At 41.9% G+C, this 24,190-nt stretch overlaps 1 protein-coding gene across 3 annotated transcripts in view; it reads left to right on the forward strand.

Annotated features, from left to right (window-relative positions):
* NAXD (NAD(P)HX dehydratase) overlaps positions 1–21,700 on the forward strand; it is a 23,947-nt gene extending 2,247 nt beyond the window's left edge. For 2 of the 3 annotated variants that reach the window (XM_018557020.1, XM_018557019.1), the window contains exons 2-10: positions 9,849–9,999; positions 10,092–10,137; positions 10,529–10,617; positions 11,424–11,532; positions 12,348–12,398; positions 12,475–12,579; positions 13,474–13,594; positions 14,978–15,098; positions 21,155–21,700. In XM_018557020.1, the coding sequence (XP_018412522.1) occupies positions 9,849–9,999; positions 10,092–10,137; positions 10,529–10,617; positions 11,424–11,532; positions 12,348–12,398; positions 12,475–12,579; positions 13,474–13,594; positions 14,978–15,098; positions 21,155–21,305 (944 nt within the window). In that variant the 3' untranslated portion in view covers positions 21,306–21,700. Of the gene's footprint in view, positions 1–4,189; positions 5,023–7,438; positions 7,808–9,848; positions 10,000–10,091; positions 10,138–10,528; positions 10,618–11,423; positions 11,533–12,347; positions 12,399–12,474; positions 12,580–13,473; positions 13,595–14,977; positions 15,099–21,154 lie in introns of those variants that run through there. The other variant, XM_018557018.1, reaches the window with a different exon arrangement.
* The last annotated feature ends 2,490 nt before the right edge of the window (positions 21,701–24,190 follow it).

The following is a 24,190-nucleotide window of genomic DNA, read 5'->3' on the forward strand; positions in this document are numbered from 1 at the left end:
GAGGGGTAGCCCTACTGCAAGGGTTAACACTGTTTTCCTGGAGTTTCTCTTTAACAAGGTCTAACCCTTGCTCTAATTTTCTTTGCTATAGTTTGTATAAGTTGTGGACCTTCCATGTGAAACAAGGTCTTTTTTTTTTTTTTTTTTTTTTTTTACAACCCCCCACAATACCACAATTTGTAGGGCGTTTTCCATTGGGATACAGCCAAGTAGCCTTTGGAATCGCGCGACTTTTTTACCGCGTGACGGTCGCACGACAGACGCACATATTACAATACGCCTAGGTGTGAATGGGGATTTTTTTTTTTTTTACAAGCCCCCTGAAAAATCCCCCAGCCCCCGACAGTTCTGAGAGGGACAAGTAATGTCATAATGGCTGGGCGCACAAAATACTACAAGAATGCACTCCTTCAATAGGCTTGAGTGTATTCTGGGTTTTTTTTCGAACTCTCAGCTCTGCAGGAAGACACGCTGACACCACCAATGTCTCCCGGAAGTGACAGAGGCTGGGGGAAGTCATTTGTTGTTTTTCCCCTGGGATCGTCTTTCATAAAAGCGGACCCTCCATTGGGCATGTAAAGTCTCCTTTGTACTTTCAAAAGTTGCTTTCAATCTTTTTAAATCTGCATCTTCTGTTAAAGGAATAAGTGGTGATCCTACCGTGAAGAATGCACTTCCTGTCATAGGGTGACAACTGCCTCCCAGTTGTGCTCCTTCTTTCACCCAACATGGGTATGGACCTCCATTATCAGGAAGCCTTTTCTGAGCAACAATGTGTAGCCAGTGTGTATATGTATGTATGTGTATGTATGTATGTATGTGTATGTATGTATGTGTGTGTGGGTATGTGTGTATATATATATGTGTGTGTGTATGTGTTGCAATAGTTTGACTGGGCTGCACAAATCCCAGGAGCCCGTCGCCTCCCTCCAGGCTGCTAAAGCAGTCCCCGCAGCCACTTCCCTCCTTCACTCTGCCGGTCTAAGGACTGCTGACGTCATCACATCTTCTGCAGGTTCATTGACCTGTATTAGATGAGTCAGCAAAAATTGTTACCAGCACACCAATAAGATTTCAACAAAAGTCCATTTAATGACAAATTTCCATTAATTTACTGAAATCTTATTGGTGTGCTGGTGACAATTTTTGCAGATTTTTGAGTTCTTTGCGGTGGCGTCCGTGGTCGCTACAAGCACCCACCTGCTTTTGCAGGTTAACTATTGTTCTGGTAAGGAGTGGAGCAAGTTACCTACTCTATTGTGTTCGCTATGAGGACACTGAAGGACATTCCATAGCTGAGGGAGGAGGGGGACAGAAGTGTGCACTGACCACTGTAGGAACTGGGATTAGGTCAGTAAAACAGCTTTATTGGAGTCTTCTAGACAAAATGAGCACTTAACCCTTGCAGTGCAAGAGTAGCTCCACTACAAGGGAAAGTTTTTTTTTTTTTTTTTTTTTTTTTTTTGGCCAGAGTTTTTTTTTTTTTTAACTACTTCGGTACCGGCTTATTACACCCCCTTCATTACCAGACCATTTTTCAGTTTTCAGCACTGTGCAAGTTTGGCTGAGAATTCCTCCATCACGCAACACTTTAGCAAAAAATGTTGTCCTTTGTTTGGGGACAAATAGAACTTTTCTTTTAGTGGTATTTAATAACTGCTGTTTTTTTTTTTTTTACTATATAAAGTAAAAAAGGAAAAAAAGCCTGTTTCTTTTACTTTCATTAATACATCATAGCAAATAATGTCAGGACAGTATGAAAATCCCTGAAATTACCCCATTTTTGGAAAGTAGACACTCTAAGGTGATCTGATTTTTTTTTTTTTCAATTTTGTTGAAAATGTAGAAACATGCCGGTACTGAGGGGGTTAAAACATGGCGCTTGGTATAGTGCACAAGATATAATAAATGTACAGGTCATAGACAGAGGGAGGTGAAGGGGTTAATGTACAGGTCACATACAGTGGGAGAATGGAGATGAAGGGGCTAGTGTATAGATGTGCAGGATACGGGTGGTGAAAGGGTTAATATGCAAGTCGGCACATACAACTGCCGATTATCGTACGATAATCCCGCGATTGTGCGAAAATCATCAGGTGATGGGCAGTGTGCGACCTCTTCTACTTTAAGGTCGCACGACATTAGTCTCCCGAGCACGCTTGAAAACCTGCCGAAAATCGTACGATTTTCGGCAGGTTAGTGGCGTGCTCGGGAGACTAATGTCGCACGGACCAGTGTGTGCAAGCGCACACTGCCCACTCGGCACTGCAATCATCGGAAGCCCTCCCCTCAGGGAGAACAAAGATGTCATCAGCACACCAGCACAACAGAGACTCGTATGTCAGTGCAGATCCATTTAATGATAGATGACACTCGGATTATCGAGCGCTTTCGGGGCCACGCAGGGCCCCCTTCATCAGGCTCAGAGTAGACATGTACGTACTAGTGGATGTCTACTTTGAGCCTGATGAAGGGGACCCTGCGTGGCTCCGAAAGCGCTTGATATTCTGAATGACACCTATCATTAAAGGGATCTGCACTGACATATGAGTCTGTCGGGCTGGTTTGCTGATAACATATTTGTTCTAAGTTGTTCTGTGTGCAGCGCCATCCGCTGTAATTACAAGCACCCATCAACACTTTTGGGATTTCCGGTAAGGGGTGCTACAGGATCTATGACATTAGGTTCTCTTTAAGGTGACATTAGGGGTCTATTAGACCCCTAATGTCTAATCGACCCCGCTGTCAGCTTCCTGGCGGGCTCGGCATGTGGAGCTGTGAACACGCCCAGGCCCATCACTAGCAGCTAAATGTAAACTCAGCAGGCAGTGGCTGGGAGCAATAGCCAGCCTGCTATTGGCTATTTCAAATTGCAATAGCAGGCTGGCTATTGCACCCACCCACTGCTTGCTGAGCCCTCCTCCCAGCATGAAGGAGAGAGCTAGGGGATCCAACCAACTATTCGATAATGAGAATAGTTTACAACTATTCTCATAATTATTGATGAATCAATTAGTTGGTTGCAGCCCTAATATTAACAATTGGGTATTCTATTCTGTTTCTGGGCACTAAATTTCATTTTAGTGTATTTTACCCTAAAAATACTGGGTTGATAAACATTTGCACAAATAACGTGCAACATAAAAAATTGCAACTAGCATTTTTTATTCTACAGGGCTTCTGCTTTCAGAAAACATATAATTGTTGGGGGTTTTAAGCGGTTTTCTAGCCAAAAATTCAGATTTTGTGTGCGCAAATATTAAGAAATTGCACCGGACAGCAAGTGGCTAATAGTACTTTAACCCTTGCAATAGCCCAAGGTTATTTGTTTTTTTTTGTTTCCCCAGAGTTTGTTTTTAAGTTACAATGTAACCTGTAATGTGAATGGATTTAGAAAAAAATTATTAAAGGTGAGCTAACCCTTAAGGGCTCTTCCACACGTGCGCCAAAACCAGGCATTAATCAGGCGTTTTTAATGCCTCTCTGCAGCCTATTAACGCCTATGTGGGATAAAACAATGGGGTGTGGGCATTAGCGTTGCGTCAAAAAATAGATTTCATGTCGCATTCTAGAGGCATTGCTGCTACTGCGACACCTGCTGGTCACTTCCCTTTACTACATCACTTTACATACACTACCTGCAGGGCATTTTGCAAGGGTTTTTGACGCCTCCCTAATGCCTGCTGAATTCCTTGTAAACACTGTAGGCATGTTAATCAGCGTTGCTCTGTCATTAAACTCTAAACGCATGTGTGAAAGAGCCCTACACCGTATACACTGAACATCAATGTACAATTAGCTGGACAGGTGTTCCAATAATTGTGCACCCATGGTGGTACCCTCATGACTTAGCCCTTCTCCTGTTTTATAATTCATAATAAAATGAGTCTGTGTGTCCTTGTGAGATGATAAAATGGCTGCATGTAATTCAGATACGGATGCTCCATGTGCTCTAATAATAATGGTTGTATCAGAGCAGACACAGGGCTCGATTACTATAGCACTGCTGCTGTAGATTAATGCTGGAGAGTAATGACAGTGTAGCACTGATGTATAAAGAAATACATATGTCATTCGATCTGTGACACTCGCTCTCCGCAGAGCCGGATCAGTAATGACGGAAAGAATGTGTCACCCGGTGACGTCACCACAGCCGCGCACCCCCGCGTGATGTTGTTTTTGTTTACTGTAATTTTTCATTGTTTTGACGTCCGAAACTTTATTGACAAAAGACAGGCTGACAGCATGGAAGAGGAGCCGTGTGACGCTGGTGCTGCGCTCGGCTCCCCACGGGTTTGTGCCAGTGCAGCCATGCATGAGTCCAGGAAATGATGGTCGGCTTTCTGCTATGTGTGAGCCGGGCACGTCGTCAGGCCGCGGGGCTCTCCGGGGAGTCAGGCATTGAGTGAGAGCGGAGGCCGAACTTCTTTGGGGCCACAATGTCGGTGTGTATGCGGCGGCTGATCTCCAACACTCGGGGCTTCCTGTGGTCGGACATGGAGACCCGAGCCCTGCTGGACATTTGGGGAGAAGCGGACGTGCAGTCGGCCCTGGACGGCAATTTTCGCAACAGCCATGTGTACCGGGACGTGGCCGGCCGGCTGAACGAGCTGGGCTTCGAGCGAACCCCCGAGCAATGCCGCATCCGCATCAAGGGCCTCAAGCGCCAGTATTACCAGGCCCGGGAGGGCTTCAGGAAGAACGGGCACGCTCGCAAAATCTGCCGCTACTACGATGAGATGGACCGTATACTGAGCACACGGCCGGCACCGGCCAGCAGCGGGATGGAACATCCTTGTGGAGCCGTGCTTCTCCACCCCGAGCCCCCCTGTACAGAGGAACTGCCTGGAGACCACCGGGAGGAGGATGACGAGGAGATTGAGGACGAGGATGAGCCAGCTGGGGAGGGGGGACCCGAGTCATCCCAAGACAACTTCACCGAGGACTCCGGGGAGGGCTCTGAGCACCCCATAAAAGTGGAGGATGGAGGCAGCTTCGCCATCCCACTGCACCCTGGGGAAGGTGAGCGATCGATCCTTCAAAATGTCATAAAGTTTCCTTTTTATATGAGATGTTCTGCTATGTGAATAACAATATTTCTTCTATAGTATTGCACTTCTATCCCTATGATCCTATACCTTCCACCCCGATGATCCAGCACCTTCCACCCTGTACCTTCCATCCCGATGATCCTATACTGTTCACATCCATGATCCCATACCTTCCACCCCAATGATCCCATACCTTCCATCCTGATGATCCTATACTGTTCACATCGATGATCCCGCACCTTCCACCCCGGTGATCCTGCACCTTCCACCCTATACCTTCCATCCCGATGATCCCGCACCTTCCACCCCGATGATCCTATACTGTTTACATCAATGATCCACATGCCTTTTATACCTTCCATAAAGTGTTTTTAAAAATTCATACATTTTCAGTGTTTTTTCAGTATACCTTTCTGAATAGTATCAACCTTTACATGAAAATATTAATATGCATTTCTGCACTGCATACTATCAGTTTTATGAATGGGGTAGATTTACCGCAGTTTACATTGATTAATTACACACAGTGACAGTTGGTTTTAAACAGCAGGAGTCTACATCATTAAAGTGGAACTACATCCTCCTGTCATTAACAACCTAGGAAGGTGCCATCTTAGCCTATATTTGGATTGCAGTTGTCATGGTGCTGCATATGTGATCAGCCATTTGAGGGCTTGTAAGTTTTTGGTTAAGAGCTGAAATAAGTGCACTGGTCACCTTGACAGTTGGCCTGCCTTAAAAGTAAATGCGTTTTGGTAGACATTAAATAGGTGGGTCTAGTTTCACTTTAATTAAATCTCCATATGGTGTACTGGAAATGCACAAGGAAAAGCACAGAATTCATACTGAGCTAAGAACACAAGAACTTGATTTATTAAAAAAATAAAAGAATTCCCACTATATACATAGAAAAGATGTTCTGAATTATAATTATATACCGTACAGTGTTTACAGATCATGTTTTTTTTGCCTGCTCTTTGAAAAGACAACCAATGGGATACATGACTCCTTCCTCCTGAAAGAGAACGTACTAGCTGAGGACGGTCCTTTGTCCTTGTGTCATTTTTAAATTTATAGCAACCACCTACATGCCTGGACCCTGTTCATTTTAGGTTTCCTTGGTTGCTCTTCAAGTAGTACCTCGGAATAAGCTTTCTTTTCAGCCCTGCTGCTTCTTTGGGTGACATCTCCAGTTGAAAGGAAGATATGCCTTTTGGTTCTGGGATTTCTTCCTCAGCCGTAAGAGAGTTTTTTGGGATGCCACATCTCAATTGCTGCTTGGATACATGGCCCAGAAGTGATGTCACATTCTGTTGGCTGTGGATTCTGGTCCAGAACCAGAATGTGTTGTTTGTCTTGGATGAGTAGCCTTTTAAACCTTAGCATTGTGTTTAAAAGGAAGATTCTCAGCATGAACCTGTAAAAGTGGGTCACTGAACATAATAACCAATATGTGCATAAACAAGAGCTGTTATGTACGCACTGTTTATTGTATGTTTTTGGATTTGTGTGAAGAAATCTTCCTGTAATGAGAAAGTGGTAATGCCGTGTTTCCCCGATACTTTCCATAAGGGATATATTCTGGACTATTTTTCTTCAGGTAGAATGGTTTTGTGCACAGACCCCAGGTTTCTTCCCAAGATACCATGAAATATTCATAGGTCTGAAGAGTTGTTTTTTTTCCCCCTTGTCCTAGTGTTTCCATGCCAATGTCTATGAAGACACATTTTGGCTCATCTAGGACACTGTAAAGACTGGAGGAAGAGAAGCCTTGACATTTTATTTGCTGGTCCCTAACAAAAGGAAGAAGCTATGAAAGAACACCACTCCTATTTGGATTAGTCTAGCTATGCCTGAAATTTGGTCTTGGGCAGTTAAGTTCCCACTAATATTAAAGGCCCTACAGGGTCTTATTTGGTCAACAACAGGCGTTTGGATAGAGTTTTTCAACCGGTGCCCCCTCCCCAGATGTCTCGCTTAATACTTTCAGAGTCTTTCCTGGACAATTACTGGAAAAAATGTGTTTCTAATAACTCCCTTTCCAGTATTTGACAGGACAGCATGTCTACCCTCACCTTTTTCCCTTTTGTTGTACATCAGTTTTGCCTCTCTCTCTATCTTTTTGTGTAATGCACTGTGGCAATAATGAGATTGTACTGTATTACTAGTATCTTCGTGTGTGTTTAGGTGGAAGGAGCCATCTCTCCTGTGGTTGTCCTGAAAGATTGCTAAAAAGATGTACAAAGTCATTTTCCCTTTTTTTTCTGTCCAGAAATATTTTATATTCTAATTATTACTAATGTATCTTAAACTTGTGAGCTGTTTTTTTCTTTATAATTAACCTTGCATTTATTGTGGTAAAAATGTTTTTTCCTTTGCCATCCCAGGGTATAAGACTATTCATACCAGTACTAATCCACCTCAGGTACCTCAACTTAAAAAGTCTAAAAAGCATCACTCAAGCCTGACTTTGGACAAAATGATGGAGCGCTTCCTTCAACAGAGCATGGATGCTGAAGATAAGTTCTACAAATATGAGGAACAGAGACTGCAAATTGAGGAGAAAAGAAGAGAAGCTGAGCACAGCCGTGAGATCCAAATGTTGCAAATGTTGGGACAAATGCTTAATAGCATCTCCTCTACCACGTCTCAAACCACTACGTCTGGCCGTGTCATCAGCCCCCACAGAGGAGATATCAGAACGTATGGGGATACAATGCACTTTAATACTACTACATCTTATTCTTCTCCTATAGGTATAAGATGTCCAAGTCACCTTGTAAAAGCAAATCTAGTGTTCACTTTTGTATATTTACATGTGGAAAATGGTGGTACATATATAAAATAAATTCACTGTTTAGAATATTGCAGTCAGTATAGTGTGTTGTGGACTATATTACAGAAAGGAATATGTCTTGAGAATTGCCTTGTTTTAATGCAGATTTGCCATATTCCCCTTCCTTAAAACACCAGGTAGGGAAAATATTGACTAACTATGACCCAAATGCTTTGTTGTGAAGGAACCAGACACTCATGTCCACGTTAATTACTTGAGTACTGGCCTGTGTATACCCCTTTTATTACCAGGGCATTTTTCAGTTTTCAGTGCTATGATAGTTTGACAATTAGTCAGTCATACAACGCTTTGTTTTTTAAGACAGTTTTTTTTAAAGCTTTCTTTTTCCTATTTTTAAAAATGTTTTATTGTATAAAGTAAAAATGCTTAAACTTACCTTTTTTAACTTCCTTCTTACAAAAACGATTCCACGATTATTGGTGGTCTGTGTCACTTTAACCACTTGAGGACCACTGTATGTTTGTATGTAACACACACACACACACACACTCTCTCATGCGGACCATCATGGCGGGTTGGTTGGAGGGTTATCGGCACACACGCAGTGTCTGATCTCACTGGGAAATGAATCTGGAAGCAATGAGGATTTTGTCAAATAAAATATTATTACATTCCTAAACATGCACATACAAATGCAAACACCCAATGGGTGCGCCGTCGTGGAAAAGCAATGACTGCGCCACACATGATGCATATCATTGCAAACTGAGTGAGAGCAATCATTTTAGGGCCATTACTAAGGCCTTGTTCACACAAAGTGCCGAGCAGGTGCAGAGCAGTTACAGACCGGATCAAAACTGCGTCCAATGTATTCCAATGGTATTTTTTGCTCCAGTTCACATCGCAGCGTTCCGTTCCAGAGCAGGTGAAAAAACTGCAGCAAGCCCTATTTTACCTGCTCTGGAACGCATCAAAAACTCATGCAAATGCCTGGAACGCACTGAAAGCCCATGTTGAACTAAAAAAAAATGCTTTTATTTTTTTTAACCAAAAACTACTCTGAACGCATCAAAAACGCGGCACAACCCACTGCACTGCGTGTGCAGAAACCTGAGCAGGTCTGCTCTGCATTTGGTGTGAACAAGGCCTTACTGTTAACTATAAGTTGATGAGCAGTAAAAGCTTCTAAAACAACACCTAGGGCATTTTTGTTTATCGTAATTTTTTATGAACTATAAACATTTGCTCAAATATAATACAACAAAAAAATTGCAACTACCATTTTTTTATTTTGCAGTGTTTTCTGCTTTTGGAAAATATAGAATTGTTTAGGGGTTACCAATGACAACTCAGATCACAGCTATCCATCGGTGTACTGACCTTCCATGTGCGCCATTCATAAACATCCACCTCTCCACCATTTATTTTTACAACCTGGCAGTAAGGAATTGGTTAGGATAAAGTGAACCTGACCTGTCCTAAAAGGTTTCCAGGGTAACAAAGGTTCTGAAGGGCATGAGCTTGCCTTCTAATTGTTGTCTGTCATTAAATCAATCCCTGCAGATCCATTTAGATCTTAGGTCCATGCTATACATAGGGCTAGACCCTACCTCTACTGCCTATTGACATTCTGGCTTTGCATGGCTAGGGTAAAATAGCCAATAGGGTCTAGTTTATCTCATCCACTAGCTGAATGTCACATGAGAACATGCATGCTGGGCTTTCTTTAGTGTCTATGTGAATGGAAAAGGGATGCAGGGAAATGAGTATGCTGCCATGTCTTGAGAGAAAGAATAAGTAGATGGTTTTCACAGCCCTGTCTGATTTTAGTTTTTTTTACTTTGACACCAGTTGCCTGTTTGTTTGTTTTGGGTTTTTTTAAGGGCAGAGCTTTTATGTGTACAGCAGATATAAAGTAGTATGCCAGTATACCGAGTTTGCAGTATCTCACTTAGTATTTGACTGATGATATGAACAAATTGTAACTTTTTTTTCTTTAGTTCTGGAGAGAGCCTTCTCCTTGCGCCCCACACGCCCGTCAAAGGACATGGACAATATCTTCCAGCTGGTGAAGAATGTCATCCCTCCACTTACATCCAAGAAGCACAAGGGCCAGGATGGGAAAATTGGCATTGTTGGAGGCTGTCAAGAGTGAGTACAATTCTTGGCCTGCTTTTATTTTTCACTACCAAAAACTAAATAATAGTGAAATAACAGGTAGTATTATCACTTTACTTTTACAGATATACTGGAGCTCCATACTTTGCAGCAATTTCAGCTCTCAAAGTGGTAAATTCAACTTTGTTTCAATGTGGTTATTTTTTTTTATTTCAGATCATATAGGGTTGAACATTTTATTTTAGTTTTTTGGGGTCCAGGTTAAAGCAGGGTTAACTATTATGTGCTAGGTGAAGGATTATCGACAGGTTGGAAGTTATGCTGGCCATAAGCACATGATAACAATCAGTCGATCATTGGCTTAGCCCTTTCTTGCACTTTAAAATTATTGAAGCAGCAAAGGAAAAGGAAAATACAATGATTTCACTGAAATAACCATTACATCTTGCCATGACCCCGTGTATATGGCCAGTATTAGAGATTTGGAGCATGCATTTTTTTTTTAAAGACTGAATTTGTTGTAAGTTGTAAGTCTACTTCATGTGAACTTTGTTCTCCATAGGGTGCAGACTTGTCACAAGTGTTTTGTACCAAAGATGCAGCAACTGTCATTAAGGCATACAGTCCAGAGCTGATTGTACATCCAGTTCTGTAAGTATCTGTACAGACAAAACAGCATTTGTATTTATTGTCTGTTTATAAGTCCTGGTCTCTAGACGTTCACATCTGCTAACATTAAATAGAGCTAAGAAACTTTTGTTAGAAATGTGGCAGTTATAGGACAACTACAACATAATCTGTATATACAAAAATGACAATATTAGTCCATTTTAGATTCTCCCGTCTCACTGTCTGTAATGTACCCGCCATTCTTTCTTTCTTTACTTGTCAGATTGCATGATGGCCGTTGGCAATCTTTCTTAGAAAGTTCAGAGGAAACTGTGCTTCATGAGACTTTGGTATTTAGCTGATCCCATTTGATAAACAAGCACATAATAATAGAATGCTACACTATCTATCCTATCTATCTATCGCAGCTGAGCTGTGCACGGCAACAAATCAGCTTCTCTTTCATTTTAAAATCTTAAGTGAACAAACTGAAGAGAGAAGCTGATTGGTTGCCATGCACAGCTTCTCCAGTTTTGATAAATTCCTCCCAGCGTATTGTTAGTGAGCACATATAATACAATAATATGAATAGGTAATCATGTATCTGTATTTTGGAAACTGAATACTAGCCATGGGAGAGAGTGTAAACACTACATTTACAATTATTGTGTAGCATTGCAAAGCCTGTATGAAATGAGTAACTACAACTTTTACAGAGTAACAACACTGCTATTATTATTTACATCATGTGTGTATGTACGTATATCTAAAATAACACAGAGAAGACTATACATTCCTTTTTATTCATTCCTGTAGATCCTATTCAGCTTTATTGTTTTTACACACAGGGATCACCCAAATGCTTTACAGGAATTTGAAAAATGGCTTCCAAGATTACATACGCTTGTAATAGGACCAGGGCTTGGAAGACAAGACTCCATCCTGGAAACAGCAAAGGTATTCCCCATTTAATCCCACGATGACCAGTGGCACATGAACTATTTGTTTTCCATCCTCAATGTGCAAAACGATATACTATATGTTTATACTGTGCTGGGCCAATGCCAGAAATGTGCGTTAATTCGAATGCACTTGTGGACACGGCTGGGCAACCGGCAATAGACAGGCTACAACTCCAGGCTTTACCTGTAGCATATATAAGCCGGTAACAGCCACAACTTGTAACTTACTCTTACACAGTGTCATTTCTCTCCTTCTTAGTGTTTTTTATTTTTGTTTCTGGAATCCCTGTGGAGTCACAGGGTTTCCCTTTTTCTAGATTTTAGATCTTTCCTACCAAGTATGCTTTTCAGGTAAAGATGCCTGTTTAAAAAGATGGCTTTACAGTCTTCATTACTTCACAAATGTTAAGTACTCTTCAGGCATAAAATGTGTGTTTTATCTATAACGCATAAAATGACTCCAAATTATTCTTTTGGGTATATTTATTACTGTTTACACACAAAAAACAAATATTTATTTTTAAACATGCACTTATCTTTTCTCTGAAGATGCTTTGTATTGCCCAGTCATCATATTTTCACGGAGGTTTGAATTTGATTTGTGGCTGTAGGAGTCTTCAAAACACTTACTAATGTTTACTAGAATGAAATGCAAAGTGTTTTTTGGCAAGTATAATCAACAGTGTGGTAGGTTCACTCACGATGCAGAATGACTGGAGTTGTAAACTATAATCACTGTTTGACATGTTTGTACATTCTTTTATTGTCCATTATTGTTGCGACTTGCATTAATGGTGCCCTTTCTTGTAGGGTATAATTGAAAAGGCAAAGTTGAAAGGTATTCCTCTAGTGATAGATGCAGTAAGTATCCTGCTCTGATACTGGGGTATGTTCCAGTCTCTGTGGTGTAGTACTAATGGTCTTTCTCTTTCTTTAGGATGGACTATGGCTTATTGCCCAGCAGCCATCTATTATACAAGGTTATCAGAGAGCTGTGCTCACTCCAAATTTCATGGAGTTCACCCGGTTGTATGAAGCAATGGTAAACATAACTGTGCACTGACATAACCCTGTTTTAGGGTGTATGGGGGAAATTTTACGTAAAGTGGAGCAGACAGAATCTGGAGCAGCTGTGCATAATAACCAATCAGCTTCTATCCTCACCTTGCTCAGGTAAGTTTTTGAAAATGAAAGCTGGAGGCTGATTGGCTGTCATGCACAGCTGCTCCAGTCTTCCCCTCTATGCATCCCTGACAATTTCCAGAAAAATGACAAGCTTTCTTTTTGAACCTAAGTATGTAGCAAAGCTAAATACTGTGTGTTGACACCAGCACAGCAGACCATAATAACTGCTTGGCACAAGGTCCCCTGACTTGTATATACTTGTAAAGGAAGCAATGCTGACTGGATTTAAAGTGTACATGCTTTAGACTGCCAGTTCTTTCTTAGCTGAATTTCATTAGCTGGGCCAGAGCAAGTATGTGCATATGTTTCTACACCTGATGTACACATGCAGTCAGGTTCCAGGTCAGGGGCTTGCCAAGCAATGAATGAGGAAAAACAGCTGATACCCCAAAAACTTTCACCTACAAAATTACGCTTTTAACCCCTTCGTGACTGACGACGTACAGTGTACGTCGCCAGCATCGGAGGCTTTATTATTTTTGCCCTCACAGATTTCTGTTGAGGACCTGCAGCACTTCATAATACCACTCTACATTACTGTCACATGTGACTTATGAACCATATTTTAAACCATTTTATATGGAGCACTGTTTGTTTAATACCAAATTGCAGAATGAATTTCTAGATCATAAATTCCATATTTCCTACTTTAGTGCACAATATTTATTTTAATGAATGAAATTTGTGAAACTGGCCAGACATGTCCCTTATGGCATTATTATAGGTTGGAATGTTTTTTTTTCTCTTGCAGCTCACTGAACCTGTCGATGCCAGTGACCAACATGGAAGTGTACTGAGGCTTAGTCAGGCAATGGGAAATATAACTATAGTGCAGAAGGGAGAGAGGGATCTGATTTCAGATGGAGATAAAGGTTTGTATTTCTACCGGCTTGGCTATGTACAGTGGCACACTCTTGTATTGTGGACAGTGTACTTTTTATTTGAAACATTAACTGCAAATAAGTTATACCTTTTAACTTGACTTCAGCAGCAAAACGTCTCTAATATCTCCAACCTCCTGCCTGGGAATGATCTGTATTTAGCCGTGGCTCTCTTCTGTTCAAGATATGAGCACTAGTAAGGCTGGGGCCTGCCACATAAAAAAAACTAAATATGGCAGATTCCCTAATTTCCCCTATGCTTGCACCTATGACCTGCCAATGTTGTCCTTAGCAGATCCTCTCCTTGGATTTTCAACAGAGAGCAGGCTAAATCTTTGAGCTAAATCTTAAGCCATGTATGACTAACAGTCCCCCCTCCAAGTTGCAGACAGAAACAAAATGTATAACATTCAGTCTTATCTGTTTTATTAGAACTTTTTTTTTCTGTGTACCAGTTTTCATAATTGTTTATCATGGTATATTTAGGAGCCACTGACCAGTGATTCTGCTATAGAAATTTTTCTTTATTCGGACTGGATGGGGAAAAAAAAACACACTTCTAAATTAGAGGGTTAAAAAAACTGTTAAAGAGCCCATTATTACTCTCATGGAGCTGTCATGCACATAACATATGTTAGAAAATCTATAAAGCTGCAACAGAAATGATGAACTTTTACTTCCACTGTGGAGTAGCACATTCTGAATGATTTGATTATGATAGTAATTTTCGCACTGTAATCATGAACTGTTTTCGTTAATTTCTTGCACATTAAAGGTGTGTTCTGACCAGTCTTCACTAGCATTATCTGCTCCTTTTTTGATCTCCATTTATTCACCACAAAAATACAACAGCAACGTTTCTAAGCTCTGTCACCTCCTTTATCAGGCAAGAGTGACTTCATTCTTACTCGTGTCTGATGAAGCTGATGTAGAGCTCTGAAATGTTGCTGCTCTGTTTTTGTGTCAAGTTAATGGAGCTCAAATAGAAGATGATGATATGCTGGTGGTATAGGCTATTGTCTACAATTGGGTCACGGCACCATCTGTAATATATCACTATAGTACTCGGAAAGCACCACATTCCTATAATATTCATTATTTATAGTGCAACCATAATCCAACTTTTCCTAAGAGGACACCAAACCACCATAAGCCTTCTACTAGAGCTGCAGCTAACGATTATTTTCAAAATCGATTAGTTAGCCGATTATACCATTATTAGTCAGAAATATCTTTTTCTGGCTAATAAAGGTAATCTGTATCTTGTGGAGTATGCAGGATATTTATCTATAAAAGTACAGGCTCATTATAACGTGATCTACAAACCAGTCCTCTACTACTAAATGACCAAACAAAATGTCTTTTATATTGAAGTGATCGTATGCACTCATGAAGGAAGTAACCGCCGATGTGGAGGACAGGGAGATCTTCTGGCTGGTTCCCTTGGTGTCTTAGTACATTGGGCAAGCCTTGCTGGACCAGAAAAGATAAATGGGTATGTCGTAATATTTGTTAAATCTAAATAATTCTACTAGTCTTATGCTAGTGCTGCACAGGCAACGTTGATCTCTAGCTACAGAGAGATTTAACACTGAAATGAATGTAAAGCTAGACAAGGAAGATGATCTCTCAGTGACAAAAATGATGATTCTCCATTTACAGAATTATAATGACATCTTACGAGTTGGTAAACTTTTGGTTTTCTTGAGAGTAAATAACACTCCTCTCCATGTCTGCTACATATAATGTAACATTTTCAGCAAACTGCAGTCCTGTCGCTCTTTTCTAGAAGCTCACATCTGCATCCAATACACTTTTTGCTTGCTGTATGTCAAGTGGGAAAAAAACTGCCTACTACGGTCACGAGTCCCAGTGTTTTATTAAGATAAAGACTTCTGCAGAAACAGTGAGCTAATTTAATATACCAAGAATTACGTTCTTTTGGTATACTTTACAAATACATTGTACAAAACACCCCACAATAGCCAAACTTTCAATTTGTCATTGTTAGAAAATTGTAGCTGGCCGCACATTGAAAAATATGAAAATCACCTCATAAGATTTGCTTTGCTTTTTCTGTATTTGTTTATTGGCTGTTATTGAAACTGAAATATAAGCCGTATTATACATCTTTTGAGATTCTTTTTACAATAATTATCCCAGGAAATAGTCCGTGGGACGTATCTTACCTTTCCCCCAGTCTGCTTGGACCAGCATTTTACAACTGGTTAATAAAATAATTTGTTTTACACTTTTAACACAACAGTGCATGCTATTTGTGTCCAATAATTTGGGCACCAGGCATAGCAATGCATACATTTTACATTAGACATCTAAACTTGAATTAGAAAAGAAGGAAAATAGTTATAAAACAAAGGAGAGTTATCCTGCTCAGGAAGCTTTCCATAGTACAGGTGGGGGAACGGTTCCCAACATAGCTCACTGGGCCAAACTAGCTTCTCTCAGACATATCTGCTAGGGGCTCGGTCATAACATAATTGCTATAAAGAGGTGTATCTCTTAGTGTGGCACAGGATCTCTCTGGGTCTGATGGTATGACACGGGTTCAAGTGTATCCAGGGTTCTCCGAGAGGGGCAGTAGGTCCCACTCAGACTCTTGCGTCAAAGTCTACTGCAGAGTTTGTGCATTCTAACCAGCTATCCCAAACTTCATGGAATTTGTCAGGGCATCCCCTGTGGGCATGCGTGTCCTGGTATAGAGGCAGATTGTCATTCACTAGCTTCTTCCAGAAAGACAATTCCGGCGAGGCCGGCTTCTTCCAGCACATGGCAATAGCCTTGCAGGCATAAAACAAGGTCAAACCTATCAGCGTGCGTTCAGACCTGGTCAGAGCTACCTCCACCAGGCCCAGAAGACACACTTTTGGTGACCGTGTTAGTGGTAAAGAGGTGACTCTTGAGATAAAGTCAACTATGGAGCCCCAGTAGGAGGAAATGAGGGGGCATTCCCAAAAAAAGTGGAAGAAGTTACCCTCCGAGCATGTTCATCTCCAGCAGGATGGAGAGATGGATGCATTCATGTTATGTAGACTGTGATGGGTGAAATAGGCTCTATGAAGGATTTTAAATTGTACCATTCTATCCAGTATTGCAACGAATTGTTTAAACGGTGCATCCCAGGTCTCCTCCCAGTCCTCCTCATCCAGGCTGGGAATGTCCACCCTCCACTTAGATTGTAATGCTAATAAAATTGGAGGAAGTCAATGTTTGCAGGGTGCTATAGAAACAAAGGGCAGGCTTCACCAGTCTCCCTGTCCTTGCAAGAGATTCCAGTGGAGTCATGCCTAGGCTGATCCTACCTCCTGGAGAGCTGAAAGCATGGGAGAGCTGTAAGTAGCGGAAATATATATTTGGGTGGGACAGGGCGGCTGGTGACTAGGTCAGCAAATGACATCAGGGAGTTGCCTCTACAATATCAGATATTCATTTTACGTTACGCTTTGCCCAGAAAGAGGGGTCAGGAATTGTGTAGAAGTGGGGCAATTGGGGGTTATTCCACAAAAGGAGTTTCTGGGGAGATGTCTAAAGCAGCTCTAGAGTACCAGAGGTGTGCCACACCCTGATAGTAGTGCGCATAGAAGGGGTGAGAGGATAGGGGGCTCTCGGTCCTCTATATAGTAGGCCAGTTAGTGCCTCGACTGAGTTCAAAATGGCAGCCTCCAACATGACCGAGGAGTTGACATCAGATGAGAGCCACCAGTTGGCCGTGACCATTTGGGTAGCAAGGAAATATTTGTAAAAGTCCGGGAGCGCTAAGCCACCTTGGAGAGTGGGGCGCATTAGGGTCGTGAGTTTATATCTCGGGGGCTGAGACCCTCCATAAGAAGGAGGAGACTAATTGATTCATTTGATGAAAATAGGGTTTAGTAATCCATATAGGGGAGTTACGAAAGATGTATGTCAATTTGGGCAATATCTTAATTTTTACTAAATTAATCCTTCCCATTAGGGACCAAGGTAAGTTCGTCCACGCTTTCTGTCTCTCTGCTGCATATCACCTAGTATCGGGAGTATGTTCAGGGTAATATATTCCTGAGATGATCCGGATATTACTACCCCTAGTTATTTGAGTGAGTCCACCCAGGAGAGTTGAGTGACAGTTCTGGGTATAGACCTGGCCTCTGCATCAATGGGGAACAGTATGGACTTATGCCAATTAACTTTTAGACCCGATACACTTGAGAATTCAGCGAGAACAGCTAAGGCACCTTGCAATGAGGGTCCCGGATCATTGACGAATAAAAGCAGGTCATCCGCATATAGCGTCACCCTCTCCTCCAACCAGCCAACTCTAAGTCCCCGAATATGGTGGGATGTCCGTAGAGCTTCGGCTATGGGTTCCATGGCCAAGGCGAAGAGAGTGGATGACCGCGGACAACCCTGCCTAGTACCTCTGCAGATAGGAAAGGGAGCTGACTGTTTATTCCCAAGTTTTATAGAGGCCACAGGACTATGGTACAGTAGTTTAATCCAGCAAGTAAATTCCAAGGGAAATCCAATTTTGTCCAGTATGGCCCACAGGTAGGTCCATTCCACTGTATCGAAGGCCTTTTCTATATCAAGAGACACCACCCTGGTTCCGCTATTAACATGGGATGCATGCAAGTTTGTGAATAGTCGACGCAAATTAATATCAATGGATCTACGGGGCATAAAGCCCGTTTGGTCTGATTCTATCAGACTATCCGTCAGTTGGTTGAGTCTCACATTAAGTAGTTTGGTTAGAATTTTTAAATCACAGTTAAGTAGGTCAATGCGCATGTAGGAGGCGCAATCAGTCGGGTCTCTAGGTGTCTTGTGGATTAAAATCACGTGGGCTCCAGTCATAGAGGGCAGTAGGCAATCTGCCTCCAGATAAGAGGCATACATCTCACAATCTAGGGACCAATAAGCCCGCATGCGTTTTGTAAAATTCCATAGGAATCCCATCTGGGCCTGGTGTTTTCCCGTTAGGGAACGAACGTATGGCTGCGAGCACCTCAACTTCTGTTATAGGCTTTGTCAGAAAGCTTCTTTGACTGTCTGATAACCATCCCAGGGCTACTGAGTCCAGCATAGACCGCAAGTCCGGGGACTGGGCGTCTGTCGGCAATGTGGATGAGTAAAGGGTGGTGTAATATTTCCTAAATACCTCCAGGATGGCATCTGGGGAGGTAACAGATGTGTCCGGGCCAGAGCGCAATTCAGCAACTACCGTTTGAGGCCGGGCCGCCTGTGATAGCATTGCCAGCAGACGCCCATTCTTATCTCCCAGTTTCAAAAAAGTTTTGTTTGCAGTTGTATAAGTCAGTTCGTGTTAGGTCCGCAAGATGCAGGCTGAGTGTGCGTCTCGCTGACATAAGAGCATCAAAATTGTCAGGAGTGGGGGACAACCCATATCGAGAGAGGCAATCAGCTTCTGCAGCTTGGAGTTCAACCGTACAAGCTGAGTCCTTCTTTTTATCGCCTTCTAGAGGGACATGTAGTCACCTCTCACATAGGCCTTGAATGCATCCCCAACAACAGCGGGCCCCGCAGTGGAGGCGTTTTGTTCCCAATACTGCTCAACAGAGGTCGGAATAGCTTCCAGAGCCATAGGGTGAGATATCCAGTGTGGAGCCAGTCGCCAAAGGGCTCCATCCCTTTTTTGACTGGTCCAAAGGGTTAACCACATAGGTGAGTGATCTGAGATGCCCCCGGGTAGGTATCCAACTTCTCCAATGTCAGGTAAAAGGGCGCCGCTGGCAAATGCCAGATCTATGCGAGATGAAGTTTTGTAAGAGGCGGAGAAACAAGAGTAAGCCCTTGTCGTGGGGTTCCTCCATCTCCACACCTCAGTGAGACCAGCAGTCAACGCCCAATCACCCAAGTCGGAGAGGCCCGATCCAGCAGAGCCAGATCGATCCATATCTGGGGCCAATGTGGAGTTAAAATCTCCCATAAACAGTGTTTTTGCGGGACCTTGACATTAAATCTTATCTAGCAATGTGTACAATACAGTAGAATTATACGGTGGAGGAAGGTAAACATTGACAACAATATATGTCTGCATCCACATGGTAAACACTAAAATAGCAAATTTGCCATTAGGGTCAGTGTGAATCTCCTCAATAGTGCATGGCAGAGATTTGTTAAGCAGAACAGACACCCCCCCTCGAGTATGCGGAATGCAAAGCATGAAACGACCTCTGTACCCAAGGGTGTCTCAAGGCCAGCAACCTATTACCCATCAGGTGGGTCTCTTGCAAAAGTAGTATGTGGGGATTGTGTTTTCTAACATGCTTGAATTTGGAGTTGAGACCCCTGATATTCCAGGACAGGATTTTAATCTCTTCCACACTCATGAGGAAAAAAATAAACATGTAACTGAGGCCACACACCTAAGCCCCATAGATCTTCACCGTTCCCTCTAGCAATGTCATACAGAAGCATTTGCAGTCTTAGCATGTGAGCCAACCACCTGTAGCGAAAAAACAACCCCGTCCCCACCCAGTTTGCTCCAGCTTTAATTCACAAGTCTGACTCCCTCTTCATCATTCCTGAAGGTCCCCTGGCAACTTGAATCTTGTTCCACTATCACTAGATGAATTTGTTGAACAATCCCTGAACTGAAGGGTGGAGTTTTCCCCTTTTGGGTCAAGGCACTCTACTAGAAGTGTTAGTGCTTCTTGGGCTTATCAGCGTCAAGCTTCGGTATCTCAAATTTGTAAGGCTGCCGTCTGGTCCTCGGTTCGCACTTCAGGCCTTAGAAGATGCCAGCCTTTGTCGCATAGTTCTTCAGGTATCCCTTTGAATTGTGGGCCTATTCCATTATGGTTCCTTTGTTGGGGTTTATGTGTATTTCACTAGCCTGTTAGCATTTGTTGCTGTGCCCACCTCTCTGTTGGACTGCTTCTGGATGTCCCATTATTTCCAGAATTAACTCCCATTGTCCTGTGATGTATGATCAAGAAAACAGGATTTGTGTCTTACCTGTAGAATCTTTTCTCAGGACCCTCCTCTCTGTTTTCTGTTATCTACTGTTTTGCTTGCTACAAAACGGAGGCAGACTGGTCAGAGTCCAATCACCTTAAGGTAGCTGAGTAACCCATTAGTGTCAGAATTAACTCTGTGTGATGTACTCCAAGAAATGTATTTTACAGGTGAGACAAAAATGCTTTCTTCCTCATCCATTAAAGGACACAGGAAGTCATATACTCTCTGGTTATACTGTTGCCTGCAGAAGGATTGGACACTGACAAACAAAAATCTCTCTAGGCCAGCCAAGGATAACCCCCTCCTACTACCAGCACACCTCGGTTTTTTGCTAGTGTCCTTGATTTAAGATTAAAAAAAAAAAACCCTTTTCAGTATATTGTTGCTATATATTGTGACATATCAGACGTATTCATGGAGACCTGTGAAGTTCTAGCACAGAGTTCTCCGATTATATTAAAAACAAACATGTAAAATGTGACATTCTTTGGTGATGATTCCTATTGTTGGAATGATTTCACTTGACTACATCGGTAAGGTTGCCCATCATTTTCATTCTTTGTTTTTTTCTTCCAGCTACAATCCTCTCATGGTGGCAGCATTTGGAGCCTGTTCTCTGACAAGACAATGCAACCACCAAGCGTTCCAGAAATATGGGCGTTCCATGACTACAGGCGACATGATCTCAGAAGTTGGAACCGCGTTTAACAAACTTTTTGAGACCTGATACTACTGATGCGGTGTATTTTAAACAAAGACTATATTCTTCAAAAGACCTAAATCAATTCTCCTTGGGTTGTAGCAGCTTTTGAGAGACGTGAGAAGCAAGTAATCCCCCTTTCTGGCTTTAGTAAAACATAGTAAAGGCTATATAGGTGTGTTTTATAAAAGAAATAATGGCGGGCCTAAGAAGTGAATGATTATTGCAAACACAATCACAATAAACATATGACTGGCTATACTTCCTGCCATGGGTGAACGGCTTACTAATTCAGGGAGTTCACCCCAGTGCTTCTCAGAATAATGTAGCTGATTTATCTAAAGCCAGATCCAGAGTTGCCCCACAACAACCTATTCATTCTAATTTCATTTTCCCATAAATAGATAGATGAAAGCTGATTGGGTGCTATGAACTACTGCTTTGTTTTTGGTTTCCTTTGAACAGGTTTTATTAAATTGGCAGTAACTGCATTTCCACTGTAGAAAATTAGAATGGTCCTTTGTGATCATACCCCAGGGCTAACAAGCTTCAGCTCTTCCGGTTTCTGAGCCTATAATTATCCTGGACTGGGAATTCCTGGGTGCATGCACAAAGGGCATTATAAAGGATGAAGGATCAATAATAGGTTGATGTTTATCAAGCAGCTTTCAGTTTTTGTGATACTGTAAGAAGGACCATTCTCTGCGTGCATGCATCCTGAAGGCACATACACATTGTCTAACCTCCTGCTACATTGCTCACAGTACAGTTCTTAATTTCTATGAAATTGTGTCTGAAAAGTTATTAGTACACTTTTATAGAGAATCCACTCCCTGACCCCAAATGTTGAGAACCACTGAGTTAAACAACAGTTTATTAATCTAGGACCGTTTCTGTTCTTTAGAATGTTTTGTGTTATTTGATAATAAATAGGAACTCCTATGCAGGTTTTCACTACCAATAAACAATCTGGATGGACCTCATCATAGTTCCAAGGTTTATTTTACAAAAATGGAATTGGTTTATGGTTTGACACTTCCGAAATTGTACCTCGTCAACAACCAAGAAAACAAATACAGACTGTTATTACTGTGATGGAGTGGTGTGTGGTCTCACTTTAACCATTTCTGTCTTACAGGACATATGGGAACTTGTAAAACCTTGGAGCCCATGTCATGTGTTTACTTATGTATGTAGATATTACAGTGCTTCTCAGACCTGTGTGTTCTGTGTCAAGCAAGGAACGTTCTTCGTTTAGATCAGTGGTTCCACCTCCGATATACCAATCCCTGTTAACACCATTTGTGTCCAATGGAAATATAAATGATCTACTTGCGACACTCAGCTCTGCCTTTCTCCTGGTGCTAAAGGTGGCCACACACTGTGCGGTTTTTGTTTGGAAATCATACATGAACTGTCTTGTGAATGAGGATCGAACAGTTGATGGTACATCACCGATTTTCGTTTTTGATATTATGATCCAAATTTTTCGATCGGTCAGGTTGTAAAATGTTTCTCTGACTGAACGTAAATTGATGAATCAGTGGGGTTTTCGTGCGGCAGAAATCGAAGCAAGAACACAGCACATGCGCAAAAGGAAATTATTTCCATTGTTCATCAAAGATTGGTTGGTTAGTATGACTAATGAACGATTTCCAAAATCAACATTTGACTTTTTGCTTTATGAGGTATTTGAGCTGTAATCGATCGAGGGTTCATGGCAGAAATGAAAATCCACTAGTGTTTGGCTACGTTAAGCCCGTTAGTTGCAGAGCGCTGTTTCTAAGTCCAGAGTTGTGGCACAGTTTCTGTGTGTCCCAATCACTGTACACTTACTCTGTCACTAGATATCTGTTTATAGGGAAACATGTTTTTTTAATTAAATATATTTATTTACAATGAGTACAAAGGATTGACAAGCAGTTAAACATTACAATAGAAAAAAAACAAGAATATAGAAAAGGAACAGAAGAGGAATATAACATTTTGTTTCAAGGGAGGTGTGGCCCATTTAACTTGAGGGAGGATTTTTTCGATGTGACATATAGTGTCTGTATTCTGCTTTAATGTCTTTAAATACATGAGCCTTCTATCCAGCCCTAGCACATTGGCTCTCTGAGTGTGACCCTATCCCCTTGATTCATTTTTTTAAGCATGGAGTGATTGTGCAGGGTGAGTGGGAATTGTTTCTCCGCTTATACCATCTAGACTTCATTTTTCAACCTCCTACTTTTTTTTTCCCCTGTGGAAACGCCTCAGTCTTTGTGTCCTCAGCACTGATGTCACTCGCACGAATGTATATTGTGGTTCTTGCTCTTTAGTGACACTCTGTGGCGTCTCCAGTCTGCTCCATACCCTGGCTTTGTGATTTTGTCATCATTGGCCGCTTCACCCCTCTCCACCACGGTCCTCTTTGGTTAGTGAGCACAACCTTGCCTCTTTTTGGGCCTAGTTTGTTTACTCCAACAACCTAAAGGTGCACTGTGTCTTTTAAATGACAATTCACAGGAATTGCCAAACAGTTTAACGCTGTATGACAACGTTTCTGATCAAATCTGATTGATGTAGTACACTTGGCTATACCTATAGTAGTTCAATCTGCTAATCCAGAGATGAACTCTTCTATATAGCTCACACTGACGCAAAGATCTCTGTGAGGACTGGGAGCTTCCAGTGCGATCATGACCTCCTCCTTACCATGTTAAGAAGTATTTTTCCTTGACATTTGGGTCCATGCTCTGTGGACTCTCAAGTCCTTCACCTTAATGGTCATTACATTATGATGTCTTTCCTTGCTCAGCTGTAATTCTTGTTTAACTTCGAGTTTGAGCTAGCTGGATCGGCTCTCTGCCCTCTTCTGGCTAGCTTGGTCATACTCGACATTGGCATGCCCAAACCTGGTTCTTGATTTG

The sequence above is a fragment of the Nanorana parkeri genome, unplaced genomic scaffold, assembly GCF_000935625.1.
Source record: "Nanorana parkeri isolate BGI_ZX_2015 unplaced genomic scaffold, ASM93562v1 scaffold262, whole genome shotgun sequence".
Lineage (NCBI taxonomy): Eukaryota > Metazoa > Chordata > Amphibia > Anura > Dicroglossidae > Nanorana > Nanorana parkeri.